General features: G+C 49.5%; 1 protein-coding gene across 2 annotated transcripts in view; it reads right to left on the reverse strand.

Moving 5' to 3' along the window:
- The window catches only part of DONSON (DNA replication fork stabilization factor DONSON), a 71,843-nt gene continuing 53,892 nt past the window's right edge, over positions 1-17,951 (reverse strand). For both annotated transcript variants that reach the window (XM_033947393.1, XM_033947392.1), the window contains exon 9: positions 1-912. In XM_033947393.1, the coding sequence (XP_033803284.1) occupies positions 775-912 (138 nt within the window). In that variant the 3' untranslated portion in view covers positions 1-774. The remainder of the gene's footprint in view (positions 913-17,951) is intronic.

Here is a 17,951-nt window from a genome sequence, read left to right on the forward strand (position 1 = left end):
TGGATTAGAAAATATTAAAAATTTAATTCATAAAAACAAGCTGGCAGTGTACAGACAACATACAGAGAAGGAAATTCAGTATAATATACTGTTTGAAAGCAGGGTGGATATCAGCCAAAGCAGCACATCAAGCAAGGTTTGTTATCAGTGCCCCCTTCCTTTTCAGGTTTGCTAAACAACAGAAGCACAGCTCCCCTTTTTTTCACTCTTTCCCGGCTGTTGGTAGTATGTACTAAGAGACTGTGCCTGTTATTATACTACTTCACAGTCACAAACCAACTCTTTAAGTAAAAAAAATTACAAAGAACATAAATATAGATTAAAAGTATAGCAAAGCAGATGGGTTTTGGATAATTAACATACATAAGGAACCACTGCTAAACCTTATAATAGGTAGTTGCAAGAGCAGGTTTCAGAATCCTTAGTCACTTGTTTTGTAAGTCCAGGTAGAGACTGCAGCAGTTGCACACACTCTACTTAAGACAAATGAAGGAAGAGATCATGATTCTTAAAAGCATGCAAATGCATCACTGATATACAGGAGAGGCAACTTCTCCGTATTAAAACTCGGCAGTAGCTTTGCCAAAAAAGTTCATATTGAAGATACTTGTTTAAGTGCTCATAATACAAACTTAGCACTTCTTTCTGTTCCATTAAACAAGTACACAGTGCTTCTTGCTCATGCAAGAACATTAGTTGTCAATATGTTATGTCCATTTCAAATAAGAAAAAATAACTGCAAGTCTTCTTTCATGAAATATGAGGCAGATACAATCAGGACTTCCATGTATAGTTGTAATTATTCATTTCTAAGTGTCGTAGTGAAGATTTTCCCAGCAGTGGTGGCAGAATAAGCTGATCCAAAGTTAGTGGATGCAACCCACAGTTGGCAAGTTCTTTGCAAACAGGCTCCTGTAGAAATATAGATTCATCAATATATTACTAAAAATATAGTTAGTAGGCAGTCCAAAAGGCTCTAGTAGTGTAGACTCATGCACTTTGGCATCCATAGGGAGTGGGAGAAGCCCTGACACCAAACTGAAATCTGACTACAGGAAAGCTTCCCATTTCAGAATCTGCCTAGGGAAGTTATATGTACAGCATAACACTGTAAGGGGAACACATGAACAAAAAACAAAGTTGCTTACCTGTAACAGGTGTTCTCCGTAGACAGCAGGGGAATGCAGCCACACTTGTTGTTGAAGTCCTCTGACTGAGCCTATGTATTGGTGCTCTCCCCTAGCTACAGTAAGCTTTTGGCTTACTGAGCATATATCTAGAGCCCTTCCCTACATCCTGTCAGTCTTGTCTCTAGCAATATAACAAGTTGAGCAGCAGCCTGAGGCTCTGCCCATGAAGAGACCACACCTCTGGTAGAGTGTGCTGTCAGCAAGACCAGTGGCTGTTTACCACAGCCAATGTACGTTGACAAAATCGCCTTATAGATCCATCTAGAAATAGATGCCTTAAAGGCTGGTCTTTCTGGTCAGAACAAAAAGATGGTCTGAGACTAAAGTCATTAGTCTTTTCTAAATAGTGGAGAAAAACTCTTCTGACCACTAGTACCTGCAATAGCTTATCTTGCTTCGTCAATCTCATAGTCTGAAACACAGGTGAACGAACCTCTTGGTTGACATGGAAGGCTGAAACAACCTTCGGCAGGGACTCCGCTTCTATTATTCTGAGAAACAATTCTCTACATGAGTGCTTGTAACTGCAAGACCCTTCTCACAGAAATGATCGCCACTAGAAACAGTCTTTACTATGACATCCATCAGTGATGCCTGTTGAAGAGGCTCTTACAAAGCCTAAGTCCCTTCAGCATGATGTTAAGGTTCCATGATGGGAAAGGTTGCCACACGGGCGAGCACAGCCTGAATGCTCCCTTCAAAAATCTGGTCACATCAGGGTGCGAAGCCAAAGAATCTTTTCTTACTCAGGCTTTGAAGCACAAGAGACCTGCCACTTAGAATTTAAGTGATCCCACTGCCAGACCCTTTTCTACACCAGCCTGCAGGAAAGCTAAGACGACCAAAATTGGAGCTTTAAAGGGTTCCACATTATCTTTGGCACACCAGTGTTGAAAGAATTTCCAGGCCTTTGCATAGGCCACAACTGTCGTAGGCTTTTTAGCTCTGAGTAGAGATAATTGGTGTCAGGTCAAAAGCACGCCGGGACAAAGGCGCGCGCAGACAACTTGAGTGCAGTGTGGAGGTGCGCGCCGAAGAAAATGACTGTTTTAAAGGGCTCCGACGGGGTATGTGGGGAGGAACCCCCCCCCCACTTTACTTTATACAGATCGCGCTGCATTGTGAGGGCGTTGTGGGGGGTTGTAACCCCCCACATTTTACTGAAAACTTCACTTTTTCCCTAAAAAACAGGGAAACAGTTAAGTTTCCAATATAATGAGGGAGGTTACAACCCCCCAAGCCCCCCACAACGCCGCCGCGATCTGTATTAAGTAAACTGAGGGGGTTCCCTAACAAAAAACCCCCGTCGGAGCCCCTAAAAACACTCTTTTTCTTCGGCGCTTGCTTCCGTCTTGTGCTCAGTTGTAGGCGCGCGCCTTTGTCTTCGGCGGTTTTGACTATGAACTGAGATAATTACTTCCGAGTATCCTTTATGCGTTAAGGCGGCATGCGCAAAAGCCATGCTGCAAGCCCAAAGCATTCCAGATTCTCCATGGGAACTGGTCCCTGACTGAGAAGTTCCACATATGCTGGCAACCTGATGTTTCTGTCTCTTTAGAGACAAACTAGATCCGCTTATCATGGTCAACTCAGTCAATCCAAAGCCACAAGCACCGGGTGGTTCGCCTCTCTGCAAATGACTCGGCCTACCATGGGCCACAGTGGAAACACATGCACTTTTAAGTTTATGTTCTATCTATAATAATAAAACAATAATCACGCATGCGCACTCCTACCTCCGTATGTCCGTGGCAGGCAGGAGTGCGCTTGCGTGCTACTGGCAGAGAAATTGTAAAGTGCGGACCTCCCTATTCTCCAGCTCCTCCAGGCATCGAGCGGCAGTCCTCCATCCAGTCCACTGAAGCGGCTCTTCTGTCTGCCCTCCTCTTCAAAAAAGCCTACTGAGGATAGCGGCCGGCTGTAGCGAACCTCGCAGGCCGCTGTGCACCTCAGTAGCATGTTCCCTCTGACGCACCGGATTGTGTCAGAGGGAACATGCTACCGAGGTGCATAGCGCCTGCGAGGTTCACTATAGCCAGTCGCGATTCTCAGTAGGTTTTTTTGAAGAGGAGGGCAGACACGAACGACCAGGAAGCCAAATGCTGGACAGGGGGAGCAGGTAAGGGGTGCTGCTGGACAGGGGGAGCAGGGAAGAGGTGCTGCTTGACAGGGGGGGGAGGTAAAAGGAAGGAGGCCTACTGCTGGACAGGGGGAGCAGCGAAGAGGTGCTGTTGGACAGGGGGGGAATGGAGAAGGCCTATTGCTAGACAGAGGGAACAGGGAAGGGGTGGTGGTGGACAGCCAAGAAAAGAGAAACAGAAAGAAAGAAAGACAGACAGAAAGCGGCCAAGCAGAGATAAATAGAAAGAAAGAAAGACAGACAGACACACACATCTATTCTAGCACCCGTTAATGTAACAGGCTTAAATACTAATTTTAACAATATTCTGATAAGTGTAAACAGTTTAGGTATGTGTTTGATAAACGGTATACCAAAGATTAAATAAACTTGGAAACTTGTCCGACATGGTTATACTAATGCAAAGTGTCTCAACTACTTCAAGCCTAGTACCCCCTAAGTCTAACAAATATCAACCGAGTACCCCCACCCAACCTCTGCCCCTGCATCCCCATAATAATAGTACTAATTGTAATGCAATTTTTTTCATTCATTTTTCACATATACACAATATAATCTTATTCATACATAATGGTAACCAAAAATAAAAAAAAAACAAAGCACACTGTATGCAGAGAAAATGTTAATTATAATTTATATTTGGAGGGTTTTCAAAGAGGTCAAGGCAGATGACTTTAAAATATGTAATCAATAACAACTATAGAAAAGTAGACAAATATAGAGCAAAATATAGACAGCATATATAAATTCACAAAACTGACACATTTTGATCACTAACTTTGAAAATAAAATTATTTTTCCTACCTTTGTTGTCTGGTGATTTCATAAGTCTCTGGTTGCATTTCCAATATTTTTCTTTCTGCGTCCTGCATGCTTCCTCTCCTCCGGACCTCATTCCCTTCCCCAACTAACATCTCTCTCTGTCCCTCCAGGAGTCCAACTTTCCGTCCTCTCTCCTCCACCCCTATTGGCAACTTGTCTCCCTTTATCTCTCAATGTCCATCTGTCATTCCCTCCCTTGTTGCACACACACACACACACACACACACACAGAGTGAGAGATACAAGGTGCATCTTTCCCACCCCCTCTACTGCCATATCCCAACATTTCTCTCTCTCTCTCTCATCCCCTGGATAATTTACAGCATTTTTCACCACTGCCCACCAGCCCCATGTCTATTTCTCCTTCTATCAATCCTCTCCAGCACCATGTCACATCTCTCCCTCCATCACTATGTCCAACATTCCTCCCCCTTGCATCCCCTTTAATCTGTCCATCTATTCCCTCTCCACTACCATATAAGAACATAAGAAGTTGCCACTGCTGGGTCAGACCAATGGTCCATCGTGCCCAGCATCTGCTCCCCCAGGTCAAAGACCAGTGCCCTGAGACCAGCCCTACCTGCATATGTTTTGGTTCAGCAGGAACTTGTCTAACTTTGTCTTGAATCCCTGAAGGGTGTTTTCCCCTATAACAGCCTCTGGAAGAGTGTTCCAGTTTTCCACCACTCTGGGTGAAGAAGAACTTCCTTACGTTTGTACGGAATCTGTCCCCTTTTAACTTTAGAAAGTGCCCTCTCGTTCTTCCTACCTTGGAAAGGGTGAACAATCTGTCTTTATCTACTAAGTCTATTCCCTTCAGTATCTTGAATGTCTGTAATCTGCTTCGTGAGTTTCTTTTGCGTGGCTCAGGAAGAAAGATATGCTCTTGTGCCATGCTGAAACAGGATTCCCAGGCATTGAATTAGTGCCAGATGACTCTTTTTGAATTTGACTATCCAACAAAGGTCCTGTAGGAGTCCTACGACTTGCTTCACTATGCGTTCTCCCTCCAGCTTGGATGGAGCTCTGTTCAGCCAGTCATTCAGGTATGGGTGCATCTGGATCTCTACCTTGCAGAGATGTGCTGCAACTACAACCATCACTTTGGTGAAGGTGCATGGTGCTGTTGCCAGCCTGAAGGCAAACTGGAAATGTCTCTTAAGGACATGGAATCAACTATTTCCTGTGGTCTGGGAATACAGAAATGTGAAGATAGGTCCCCATCAAGTTCAGGGAGGATAAAATTTTCCCAGAGCCACTGCTGCAATGACCGACCAAAAGGTCTTCATTTTGAAGTGAGGCACCCACAGTGCAGCATCTACAGACTTCATTGGAGCTTTTACAGGAGTGTAGCATTGTTGTTAAAGTTACAACCAGTGGCGTACCTAGGGGGGGAGGTCTGCCCCGGGTGCACGCTCCAAGGGGGTGCACAAGACAGAGCTGAACGGGGACGACGGGGGACCCACGGGGTTAAATACAACTCGAGCCGCGAGGCTCGTTTTCTGTTCTTACCTGCCCTGCCGCGCACACAGACCCGAATGGAAGTCTTCCCAGATATCAGCGCTGACGTCGGGGAAAACTTCTGGTTGGCTATGTGTGCGCGGCAGGGCAGGTAAGAACAGAAGACGAGCCTCACGGTTCGAGTTCCACCCAAACCCAGAAATAAGGCAATACATGGGTTGTTGTTTTTTTTTCCCCAATCCTGCCCTTAACCGGTCAAAACTTTAGGATGTCCACAACGAATCGGTACAAGATAACTTTTGATTGCATGTATGTAGTTTTCTTATATTATATGCATATAACTTGTTGTTTTCAATGTTTTGCATTGTTTGTATTATAATTGATTGTTGTGAGCCGCCTAGAACTTTTTGGGTATGGCGGTATATAAAATTAAATTATTATTTATATGCAGATGATTTATATAGCTATTCATTGTGGATATCCCGGCTGTAGAGAACCCCCCCACCTCCCCATAGAGTTTAAGAAGCTCTGCCCTAGTGGGTTGCAATAAAAACAAACGGGGGATAAATACAGCCCAGGCATTTCACAAACTGCCGGTCCCAGGACGCGAGTTCAAGTCGTGCCCCCGGTCTCTGCCAGAGAGGGTGCAGGTCACGCCACCCCAGTGGAAGCTAAGGCTGCGCCCCAGATGAGGTGGCGCGACGGAGGCTGGAGGAGGAGGAGGAGGAGGGACGGTCCGGATGGCTGAGAAAGTTGCTAAGATGAGGGCTAGGAGGCAAACGCGGAACACAAAAGGGGGGAGGGAGTGCATTTTTGGACACAAGGCATGAACTTGGGAGAGAGGATGGAGGACGGGAGGGAAAGAGGTGTGGGAGGGAGTGCGTTTTTGGACACAGAAGGCATGGACTTGGGAGAGAGGAAGGGAGGGAAAGAGATGGTTGTGTACACGGGGAATGCAAGAAAAGAGAATTTTTGGTCATAGGGAGGGAGTGAGGTACAGACAGTGGCATACCAAGGTGGGGGGGGGGGCGGTCCACCCCGGGTTTATTCCCCAAGGGGGTGCACAGCTGGTTACCCTCCAGTGTTCTCCCTAGGCCGGCAAACTGCGGCTCTTTAGCCACTTGAGTGCCACCACCGCCATCGGGAACAGGCCGGCGCCGAGTTCTCCCTGCTTTTCCCTTAGGGGCCGACCAACTCTAGCCGCCCGCGTCCTCTCCGACGTTAGAATTGACGTCGGGCGGTGAGAGTTGATCGGCCCCGCGGGGAAGAGAAGCAGAGCGAACTCAGTGCCGGCCTGTTCCTGATGGTGGCAGTGGCAACCTATTCCCCAGCGGCGGTGGCACCATTTTCCCAATGGTGGTGGCATGGGGAGGGGAGAGCAGGGAGAAAGAAAGAAAGGGGGGACAGGGAGTCAGAAAGAAAGAAAGGGGGGCAGGGTGAAACAAAGAAAAATGAGGCACGGAGAGAGAGAGAGAGAGAAAGACAGACATACAGAACGAAAGAGGGCATGGAGAGAGAAAGAAGGGGGCAGGGTGAAACAAAGAAAGAAATAGGGCACGGAGAGAGAGAGAGAAAGACAGACATACAGAAAAAAAGGGGGTATGGAGAGAGAGAAAAAGAAAGAAGGGGCAGGGTGAAACAAAGAAAAATTTTGGGGAGGGAATGAGGTCTGGAGGAGAGGAAGCATACAGGAGGCTGAAAGAAGGGAAGAAATATTGGATGCACAGTCAGAAGAATAAAGTGCAACCAGAGACTGATGAAATTACCAAAGGTAGGAAGAATGATTTTATTTTCAATTTAGTGATCAAAATGTGTCCGTTTTGAGAATTTATATATGCTGTCTATATTTTGCACTATGGCTCCCTTTTACTAAATCGCAATAGCGGTTTTTAGCGCAGGGAGCCTATGAGTGTTGAGAGCAGCGTGGGGCATTCAGCGCAGCTCCCTGCGCTAAAAACCACTATCGTGGTTTAGTAGAAAGGGAGGGGGTATATTTGTCTATTTTTGTATAGTTGTTACTGAGGTGACATTGCATAAAGCCATCTGCCTTGACCTCTTTGAAAACCCGCGGAATATAAATGATAATTAACATTTTCTCTGCGTACAGTGTGCTTTGTGTTTTTAAAATTTTATTGTTGGTAGATCATTTTGACTTGGCCACAAAGCTAAGGGGGAGGGAGGGGAGCTGCTGAAAGACATCTAGTAATCCTTGCAGGCTTGACTGTGCAGGGAATTATTTTTGTAAAATCATGTTTTGTTATGTGACTGGCATTATTTAGACTTTAATTTCTATGAATGAATAGAATGAAAATGATATAAAATTACTTGCTTGTTTTTATGTGCATGCGCTGAAGGAAAGCGGAGAGAGAGTGGGCTGAAGACGCTGAAGGGAAATGGGGAAGAGAGAGTGGGGAGAAGACGCTGATTTATAAATTGACAATTGTACAGAATATTGTTTCTTTTTAAATTTAATATACAGTGGTGCCTCGCATAACGGACGCCTCGCACAGCGAACGCTGCGCACAACGAACTTTATGTCTTGATTCGTACAACGAACTTCGTTTCACACAACGAAGTCGCCCGAGCTGCATCCTTCCGCGCAGGCACTGCGCTTAACTGCCCTCTCTCCGCCTGGCTCCCTCTTGCCCCCCCCGACTCCCCGACACGATCGGGGCAAGAGGGAGCCCAAGCCCTCTTGCCCCCCCGACTCCCCGACACGATCGGGGCAAGAGGGAGCCCAAGCCCTCTTGCCCCCCCGACTCCCCGACACGATCGGGGCAAGAGGGAGCTCAAGCCCTCTTGCCCCCCCCCGACACGATCGGGGCAAGAGGGAGCCCAAGCCCTCTTGCCCCCCCGACTCCCCGACACGATCGGGGCAAGAGGGAGCTCAAGCCCTCTTGCCCCCCCGACTCCCCGACACGATCGGGGCAAGAGGGAGCCCAAGCCCTCTTGCCCCCCCGACTCCCCGACACGATCGGGCCAGGAGGGAGCCCAAGTCCTCCTGGCCACGGCGACCCCCTAACCCCACCCTGCACTACATTACGGGCAGGAGGGATCCCAGGCCCTCCTGCCCTCGACGCAAACCCCCCCTCCCCCCCCAACGACCGCCCCCCCCAAGAACCTCCGACCGCCCCTCAGCCGACCCGCTACCCCCCTGGCCGACCCCCACGACACCCCCAACCCCCTTCCCCGTACCTTTCTGTAGTTGGCCGGACAGACGGGAGCCAAACCCGCCTGTCCGGCAGGCAGCCAACGACGGAATGAGGCCGGATTGGCCCATCCGTCCCAAAGCTCCGCCTACTGGTGGGGCCTAAGGCGCCTGGGCCAATCAGAATAGGCCCGGGAGCCTTAGGTCCCTCCTGGGGGCGGGGCCTGAGGCACATGGGCCCAACCCGACCATGTGCCTCAGGCCCTGCCCCCAGGAGGGACCTAAGGCTCCCGGGCCTATTCTGATTGGCCCAGGCGCCTTAGGCCCCACCAGTAGGCGGAGCTTTGGGACGGATGGGCCAATCCGGCCTCATTCCGTCGTTGGCTGCCTGCCGGACAGGCGGGTTTGGCTCCCGTCTGTCCGGCCAACTACAGAAAGGTACGGGGAAGGGGGTTGGGGGGGTCGTGGGGGTCGGCCAGGGGGGTCGCGGGTCGGCTGGGGGGGCGGTCGGAGGTTCTTGGGGGGGGCGGTCGTTGGGGGGAGGGGGGGTTTGCGTCGAGGGCAGGAGGGCCTGGGATCCCTCCTGCCCGTAATGTAGTGCAGGGTGGGGTTAGGGGGTCGCCGTGGCCAGGAGGACTTGGGCTCCCTCCTGGCCCGATATTGTCGGGGAGTTGGGGAATCGGCGGGGCAAGAGGGCTTGGGCTCCCCCTTGCCCCGATCGTGTCGGGGAGTCGGGAGGGCAAGAGGGCTTGGGCTCCCTCTTGCCCCGATCGTGTCGGGGAGTCGGGGGGGCAAGAGGGCTTGGGCTCCCTCTTGCCCCGATCGTGTCGGGGAGTCGGGGGGCAAGAGGGCTTGGGCTCCCTCTTGCCCCGATCGTGTCGGGGAGTCGGGGGGGGCAAGAGGGCTTGGGCTCCCTCTTGCCCCGATCGTGTCGGGGAGTCGGGGGGCAAGAGGGCTTGGGCTCCCTCTTGCCCCGATCGTGTCGGGGAGTCGGGGGGGCAAGAGGGCTTGAGCTCCCTCTTGCCCCGATCGGGTCGGGGGTGCCAGGGACCACACGGAGTCACCCACCGTACCACCCGATTCGGGTAAGCGCAGGTATCGGTGGGTGGCTTATTTGCGGGGGGGTGCCTTATTTTACATTTTTTTCTAAAAAGGGGGGGCTGTCTTATTTGATGGCCCTGCCTTATCATCGGGGAAACACGGTAGAAAAAAAAAAAAAAATGAACAGTTAAGTCCCAGTTTTTGCCGCTGAGACTCTGCCCTCTCTCACTGTAAAATTAGACTCTACTTAGTCTGTCTTTAAATTTAAAAAATGTGTGTTGTTTTAAAAAACAATTATGTTTTTAGATGTATCTAAATAAAAATAATAACCAAAAATTTATCTTTTTTTATGTCATCTTAGCATATTTTATGCTGCAGAACGAATTATTTTTTTTTACATGTATTCTTATGGGAAAACGCGTTTCACATAACGAACGTTTCGCATAACAAACTTGCTCCTGGAACCAATTAAGTTCGTTGTGTGAGGCACCACTGTAATAAGTTCAATATAAAACAATTCAAGGCTTGTGTGGATGGAATCAGGTGGTTTGCAGGGATGGGAACCGAGCTTACGGGGATTAGTCCAATAAAGCACAGTTACTTACCGTAACAGGTGTTATCCAGGGACAGCAGGCAGATATTCTTTACGCATGGGTGACGTCACCGACGGAGCCCACGGTACGGACCTTTTTACTAGAAAGTTCTAGTTGGCCGCACCGCGCGTGCGCGAGTGCCTTCCCGCCCGACGGAGGAGAGCGTGGTCCCCAGTTAGTATAAGCCAGCTAAGAAGCCAACCCGGGGAGGAGGGTGGGACGTAAGAATATCTGCCTGCTGTCCCTGGATAACACCTGTTACGGTAAGTAACTGTGCTTTATCCCAGGACAAGCAGGCAGCATATTCTTTACGCATGGGTGACCTCCAAGCTAACAAAGAGGGAGGAGGGATGGTTGGCCATTAGGAAAATAAATTCTGAAGTACAGATTGGCCGAAGTGCCCATCCCGTCTGGAGAAAGCATCCAGACAGTAGTGAGTAGTGAATGTGTGAACTGAGGACCAGGTGGCCGCCTTGCAGATTTCCTCAATGGGTGTGGAACGGAGGAAAGCAACAGAAGCGGCCATAGCTCTTACCCTGTGGGCCGTGACAGCGCCGTCTAGTGACAGACCGGCCCGAGCGTAACAGAACGCGATGCAAGCTGCAAGCCAGTTGGATAGCGTCCGTTTAGAGACCGGTCGACCCAAACGATTTGGGTCGAAGGTCAGGAAGAGCTGAGGGGACAAGCGGTGAGCCCTTGTACGATCAAGATAGTAAGCCAGGGCACGCTTGCAGTCAAGACTGTGCAATGCCTGTTCTCCGGGATGTGAATGAGGTTTCGGAAAGAAAACAGGCAACACAATGGACTGGTTGAGGTGAAAAGCTGAGACCACCTTTGGAAGGAACTTTGGATGGGTGCGCAGAACCACCTTGTCATGGTGAAAAATAGTGAACGGTGGATCGGCAACCAGTGCATGAAGCTCACTAACCCTCCTGGCAGAGGTGATGGCAATGAGGAAAAGAACCTTCCATGTCAGAAATTTGAGCGAAGTTGTGGCAAGCGGCTCAAAGGGAGGTTTCATGAGGGCAGATAAAACCACATTCAGGTCCCAGACGACCGGAGGAGGCTTCAGAGGTGGTTTGATGTTGAAGAGGCCCCTCATGAATCGGGAAACCAGAGGGTGAGCCGTGAGAGGTTTTCCTAAGACAGGTTCATGAAAAGCCGTGATGGCACTGAGATGGACTCTGATAGAGGTAGACTTGAGGCCTGCGTTGGACAGGGAGAGCAAGTAGTCCAGAACAGTTTCCACCGCTAAAGAGGTGGGATTGTGATGATGACGGAGGCACCAAGAGGAGAACCTGGTCCACTTCTGATGGTAACATTGGAGGGTGGTCGGTTTCCTGGAGGCGTCCAAAATGAGACGGACAGGCTGAGACAGATTTCCTGAAGAGGTCAGCCCGAGAGAAACCAAGCTGTCAGGTGGAGCGAAGACAGATTGGGATGTAGTAGAGACTGATGTTGCTGTGTAAGTAGAGTAGGAAACACAGGCAGAGGAATGGGATCCCTGGAGCTGAGCTGAAGCAGGAGGGAGAACCAGTGTTGACGAGGCCACCGGGGAGCTATGAGGATCATGGTGGCTCCGTCCCTGCGGAGTTTGGATAAAGTCCGCAACATCAGAGGTAGAGGAGGAAAGGCATAGAGGAACCGATCCGTCCAGTCGAGAAGGAATGCATCCGGGGCCAGACGATGAGGAGAGAAGAGTCTGGAGCAGAACTGGGGCAGCTGATGGTTGTGAGGAGCTGCAAATAGGTCCACCTGCGGAGTGCCCCAGCGAGTAAAGATGGAGTGGAGCGTGGGAGGGTCCAAAGTCCACTCGTGAGGTTGAAGGATGCGGCTGAGATTGTCGGCCAGGGAGTTCTGTTCGCCCTGGATGTAGACAGCCTTGAGGAAGAGACTGCGGGCCGTGGCCCAGGTCCAAATGCGAAGAGCCTCCTGACAAAGGAGGCGAGATCCGGTGCCGCCCTGTTTGTTGATGTAGTACATGGCAACTTGGTTGTCTGTGCACAGGAGCAGAACCTGAGGGCAAAGAAGGTGCTGGAAGGCCTTCAGAGCATAGAACATGGCTCGTAGTTCCAGGAAATTGATGTGATGAAGACGCTCCTGCGGGGTCCAAAGACCTTGGGTGCGTAGGTCTCCCAGGTGAGCTCCCCATGCATAAGGGGAGGCATCCGTGGTGATGGTCATGGAATGCGGGGGCAGATGAAAAAGAAGGCCCCTGGAAAGATTTGAGGAGTTCAACCACCATTGTAGAGATTGCTGAAGAGACGATGTCACAGAGATGGGATGAGAAAGAAGGTTCGAGGTCTGCGACCATTGGTTGGCCAGAGTCCATTGAGGTGTCCTGAGGTGGAGTCGTGCCAGGGGAAGCACATGCACCGTCGAGGCCATGTGGCCCAGGAGGACCATCATCTGTCTGGCAGAAATGGAGTGATGAAGGAGCACCTGACGACACAGGCGGAGCAGGTTCCGCTGACGGTCGGAGGGGAGAAACGCCCTCATTAGTGTGGTGTCGAGAACTGCTCCAATGAACTGAAGGCGCTGCGTGGGAAGCAGAAGCGACTTGGGGTAGTTGATCTCGAACCCCAGGAGGTGGAGGAGAGAGATGGTCTGATGAGTGGCTTGTAGCACAAGCGGAGACGTAGGTGCTTTCACCAACCAATCGTCCAAGTAGGGAAACACTTGGAGGTTGTGAGACCTGAGGAAGGCCGCCGCCACAATGAGGCATTTGGTGAACACCCTGGGTGATGAAGCGAGGCCAAAAGGTAGCACTTTGTACTGATAATGGCGATGGTGCACCTGGAATCTTAGGTAGCGACGTGAAGCTGGATTGATTGGTATGTGAGTGTAGGCCTCTTTGAGGTCCAGGGAACATAGCCAGTCGTTCTGAGAGAGATGAGGGTAAAGCGTGGCAAGGGAGAGCATTCTGAACTTCTCCTTGACAAGACATTTGTTGAGGTCCCTGAGATCGAGAATGGGACGTAGGTCTCCTGTCTTTTTTGGAACCAGAAAGTAACGGGAGTAGAATCCCCGGCCCCTTTGTTCCAGAGGTACTTCTTCGATGGCATTGAGGAGAAGGAGGGATTGGACCTCCCTCAGGAGGAGGGGGGTTTGAGTTGAAAGAGAAGCAGACTCTACGGGAGGATTGTCTGGTGGAAGAGTCTGGAAGTTGAGAGAGTAGCCGTGGCGGATGATGTTGAGGACCCACTGGTCCGATGTGATGACCTCCCAACGGCTGAGAAAAATGTGGAGCCTGCCCCCGATTGGTTGAGGGAGAGGCAATGAGGGTGGAAGACTGGCTAAGCCCTGGAGAGAGGAGTCAAAAGGGCTGAGAAGGTTTGGCAGGAGGAAGAGGCTTGGCAGGTTGATTAGACTGTGCACGAGCCTGGTTGTGGTGTTGTTGGCGAGCCCGCCTAGGTTGCTGTGAAGGCGGGTTAAGCGGCCTAGCGGAGAACCTGCGCTGGTAAGAAGACTGTGGTTTGTAAGGCCGAGCAGGAGGGGCCTTCTTCTTTGGTTTAATGAGAGTATCCCATCTGGTCTCATGGGCGGAGAGTTTTTGTGTGGTGGTATCCAGAGACTCTCCGAACAATTCGTCTCCCATACATGGGGCGTTGGCTAGTCGGTCCTGATGGTTGACATCCAGATCAGAGACCCTGAGCCAGGCCAGGCGGCGCATGGCCACAGCGATGGCAGATGCACGAGAGGTGAGCTCAAAGGAGTCATAGATGGAGCGTACCATAAATTTTCTAAGTTGAAGCAGGCTGGAGATGTGCTGCTGGAATAGTGGGACCTTGTGCTCCGGCATGTACTTTTGCATGGCGGAGAGTTGCATTACCAGATGTTTCAGGTAGAATGAAAAGTGGAAAGAGTAATTGTTTGCCCTGTTGGCAAGCATGGCATTCTGGTAGAGCCGCTTGCCAAACTTGTCCATAGTTTTGCCCTCCCTGCCAGGAGGGGTAGAGGCATAGACACTGGAGCCTTGAGTCTTTTTTAAAGTGGACTCAACCAGGAGAGATTCATGGGGCAGCTGGGGTTTATCAAATCCCGGGATTGGAATAACCCTGTAAAGGCTATCCAGTTTACGGGGTGCCCCAGGGACAGTTAATGGATTTTCCCAATTTTTATAAAAAGTTTCCCGTAGGATGTCATGCACGGGTAACTTCAGGAACTCCTTAGGGGGTTGATCGAAATCTAATGCCTCCAGGAAAGCTTATGATTTCTTGGAATCAGATTCCAGAGGCAAAGATAAGGCCCCCGATAACTCCCTGAGGAATTTCGAAAAGGAAGATTGCTCAGGTTTAGATGTGGTATCGGGGGCCGAGGGCTCTTCGTCCGACGACGATGCATCCTCCTCGGTACCGAGGGGAGATTCCTCCCAGAGGTCCGGGTCTCTGACATCGGTGTGTGCGTGCCGAGAGACTGGAGTGGAAGGCTCGGTATGATGAGCTTTAGACCGAGACTTGCCTGAGCGTATCGAGACGGTACCGGGGGATGAAGACCTGTGTCTGTCTCGGTCCCGGGAAGAACGGTGCCGGTCAGGTTCGCGGGAAGACCGGTGTTCCGCTCGGTCCCGAGGAGGATCGGATGTCGTCAGAGCGACGGCCTCGGCATGGGCATGGATATGCGGTGCCGAGAGAATGGGCATGGATGGGTCCATAGGTACCGATGGCGTGGATACCGGTTGGACGGTGTGGGGCTCGGGCCGGTCTGGTACCGAAAGCAGCGGTGCCAGGATAGAGGGCAAGAGCTGTTTAAGTTGCGTTTGGAGTTGTTCCTGCAACTTATCCTGGAGGATGGCCGCAATGCGGTCATCCAGGGGTGGCACCGGAACCACTTTTTTCTGCTTTGGTTCCATGGGTGCCGCTCTACGCTCCGGCGATGAGGAGGCCGATGACGAGGCACTCACCGATATCGGAGCGGAGCGCTTTTTAGTTCGGCGTGGAGCCGAAAGAGCCGGTGTCGCCACCGAGGTGGGAGGGCGCTCAAGGGTGGAAGGCTTCTTAGCCGGCTTACCTGGCGCCGGTGGCGCCGATGTGATGTCGGGCGGTGTCGAGGTGGTCGGTGCTGACTTCGATGGTGCCGCAGTTGAAGAAGTCGAGTCCATAGTCGGGCCGGTGCCGAACAGCAGACTTTGCTGGATTTGGCGATTCTTCAAAGTGCGTTTTTTAAGAGTGGCACAGCGGGTGCACGAGTCCGCCCGATGCTCCGGTCCCAAACACTGTAAACACCAATTGTGTGGGTCAGTGAGGGAGATCGGGCGTGCACACCGCTGGCACTTCTTAAAACCGGGCTGCGGGGGCATGAATGGAAACACGGCCTCCGCAAAATCAAACCCCGAGGCCTGGATCGTGACAACAGGCCCCGCCGGGGCAAAGACAAAAAACGAAACAAAAAGAAAATATTTTTTTTTTTTTTTTTGGAAATGAAATAAAAAAGCAACCCGAAGGTAAATAAACGAAAAAAGAACGCGAGCGGGAAGGCAAAAAGAGGTTTTCAATCGGAGTTGAAAAACGCACGTCTTCTTCGCTCCGCGGAAACGAAGAAACTGGGGACCACGCTCTCCTCCGTCGGGCGGGAAGGCACTCGCGCACGCGCGGTGCGGCCAACTAGAACTTTCTAGTAAAAAGGTCCGTACCGTGGGCTCCGTCGGTGACGTCACCCATGCGTAAAGAATATGCTGCCTGCTTGTCCTGGGATAAAATGGTATTTTTTTATTTCTCATTATTTGTTTTATTTTTTATTTGTTAATTTGTAAAGTGGTGGTTGTTATGTATCAGTTTTTTCAAATTTACATCTACTGTCTTTATATTTTGCACTGTATTAGAGGACATGCGTTACTGTTTTTGTGGTGTTGCATTGTATCCAAGGTCTGGTTTCTTGGCGGTTCAGTTTAACTTTTGTCTACATATTTTTATTTTGTGATTATTCCATATTGGGCGACGGTGTATCTCTGTTCTGTGTGTATGAAAAGAACATAGTTTTCATTTGGTATTGACTACAGGATCAATTGACTGTGCGGGATCTGGCTTGTTTAGTTTTACAATGTATGTGTTGGTGTTCACTGCAGTGTTTAAGATGCTGCCTTTTCCTAGGTACACTCTTGTGTGCGATATGTGGATATAGATATAGATGGGGGGGGTGTCAAAAATGATGGGCCCCGGGTGCCACATACCCTAGGTACACCACTGGTTACAACCTCAGCATCCTGAGGTTGTGGGTTCAAACCCTGCGCTGCTCCTTGGTCAAGTCACTTAATCCTCCACTGCCTTAGGTACATTAGATAGACTGTGAGCCCACCAGGACAGATAGGGAAAAATGTTCGAGTACCTGATTGTAAACTGCTTAATACACCTTGTCCAAGAGGTATATCAAATCCCAATCCTATCCCAGTCCTACACCCTTTAATTCTAAAGGAAGGTAGAAGCTGTTTGGTAAAACAACATATACCAGGCATAGAAAACCACACACCCTATTCACCTACCCTCCAAGCAAAGAAGTAAAACGGAAAAATCTATACGACGGCCTACTAGCTACTCAAGCAGCAAAAATAGATAACCGAATCTCCAACCTGTTGATAACAACCCCAGACTACAAGATGTTCAGAAAGGAAATAAAAACTATACTCTTCAAGAAATCCCTTAACAAAGCTTAATACCACGAATACCCCCTTCCTACTTTCCCCTCCCTTACCCATGATCCTACGTACCCCTCTCCTGGAAACGACCTTTGATCTAACTTTGTAACCCTTCTTCCATAACTCTTTTGTAATCCTCTTTGAACTGAAAGGTAATGGCGGAATAGAAATCTGTAATGTAAAGATTTAACCTGATATTGTGTTATCCTTAAATTTCTTGGATATTTTCGATTGTATATGTTGCTCCTAATTTTCATAGCTCTTCTCTCAAGTATATGGATAACTTTAGTGTTGAGTTTATTGCTTTTTTCTTGTTCGTTGTTTTATAATATGCATTCATTCTCCCATTCTGTTTCAAGAGGTATTCTTGCAATGTAGTTTGAAATGTCAAATATTTTTTTTAAATGGGGAGGGGAGAGAGTTTGAAAGACCTGGAGGAATAGGAAACAGGGTAGCCACAGAACAGACCAAAGAAGAAGACTGGTCTTTGAAAGTGAGAGAAAGTAAAACAGGGAAGGTATAAATGTAATGTAATTTATTTCTTATATACCGCTACATCCGTTAGGTTCTAAGCGGTTTGAAGAAAATATACATTAAGATTATAAATGAGAAGTAAGAAGGTACTTAAAAAATTCCCTTACTGTCCCGAAGGCTCACAATCTAACTAAAGTACCTGGAAATTAATAAAGAAGAGAAAATAAAGATGGTTGAAAAAAGAAAAATTCTATGTGAATTTATAGGATGGAAATTAAACTGACAGTGAAGAACTGTATGAAAAATACATATGGAATGCAGTTAGAGGGTAGGTTACAATCTATTTATGGTATTTGTTTAATTGGAAGGTGTTAAGGTGGGTAATTTGGGGGAAGGTTATCTGAAGGTAGGTGAATCTTCTGGAGGTAAAAGAGGAGGGGTTAAGATATTT

Source organism: Geotrypetes seraphini, chromosome 6 (assembly GCF_902459505.1).
Source record: "Geotrypetes seraphini chromosome 6, aGeoSer1.1, whole genome shotgun sequence".
Lineage (NCBI taxonomy): Eukaryota > Metazoa > Chordata > Amphibia > Gymnophiona > Dermophiidae > Geotrypetes > Geotrypetes seraphini.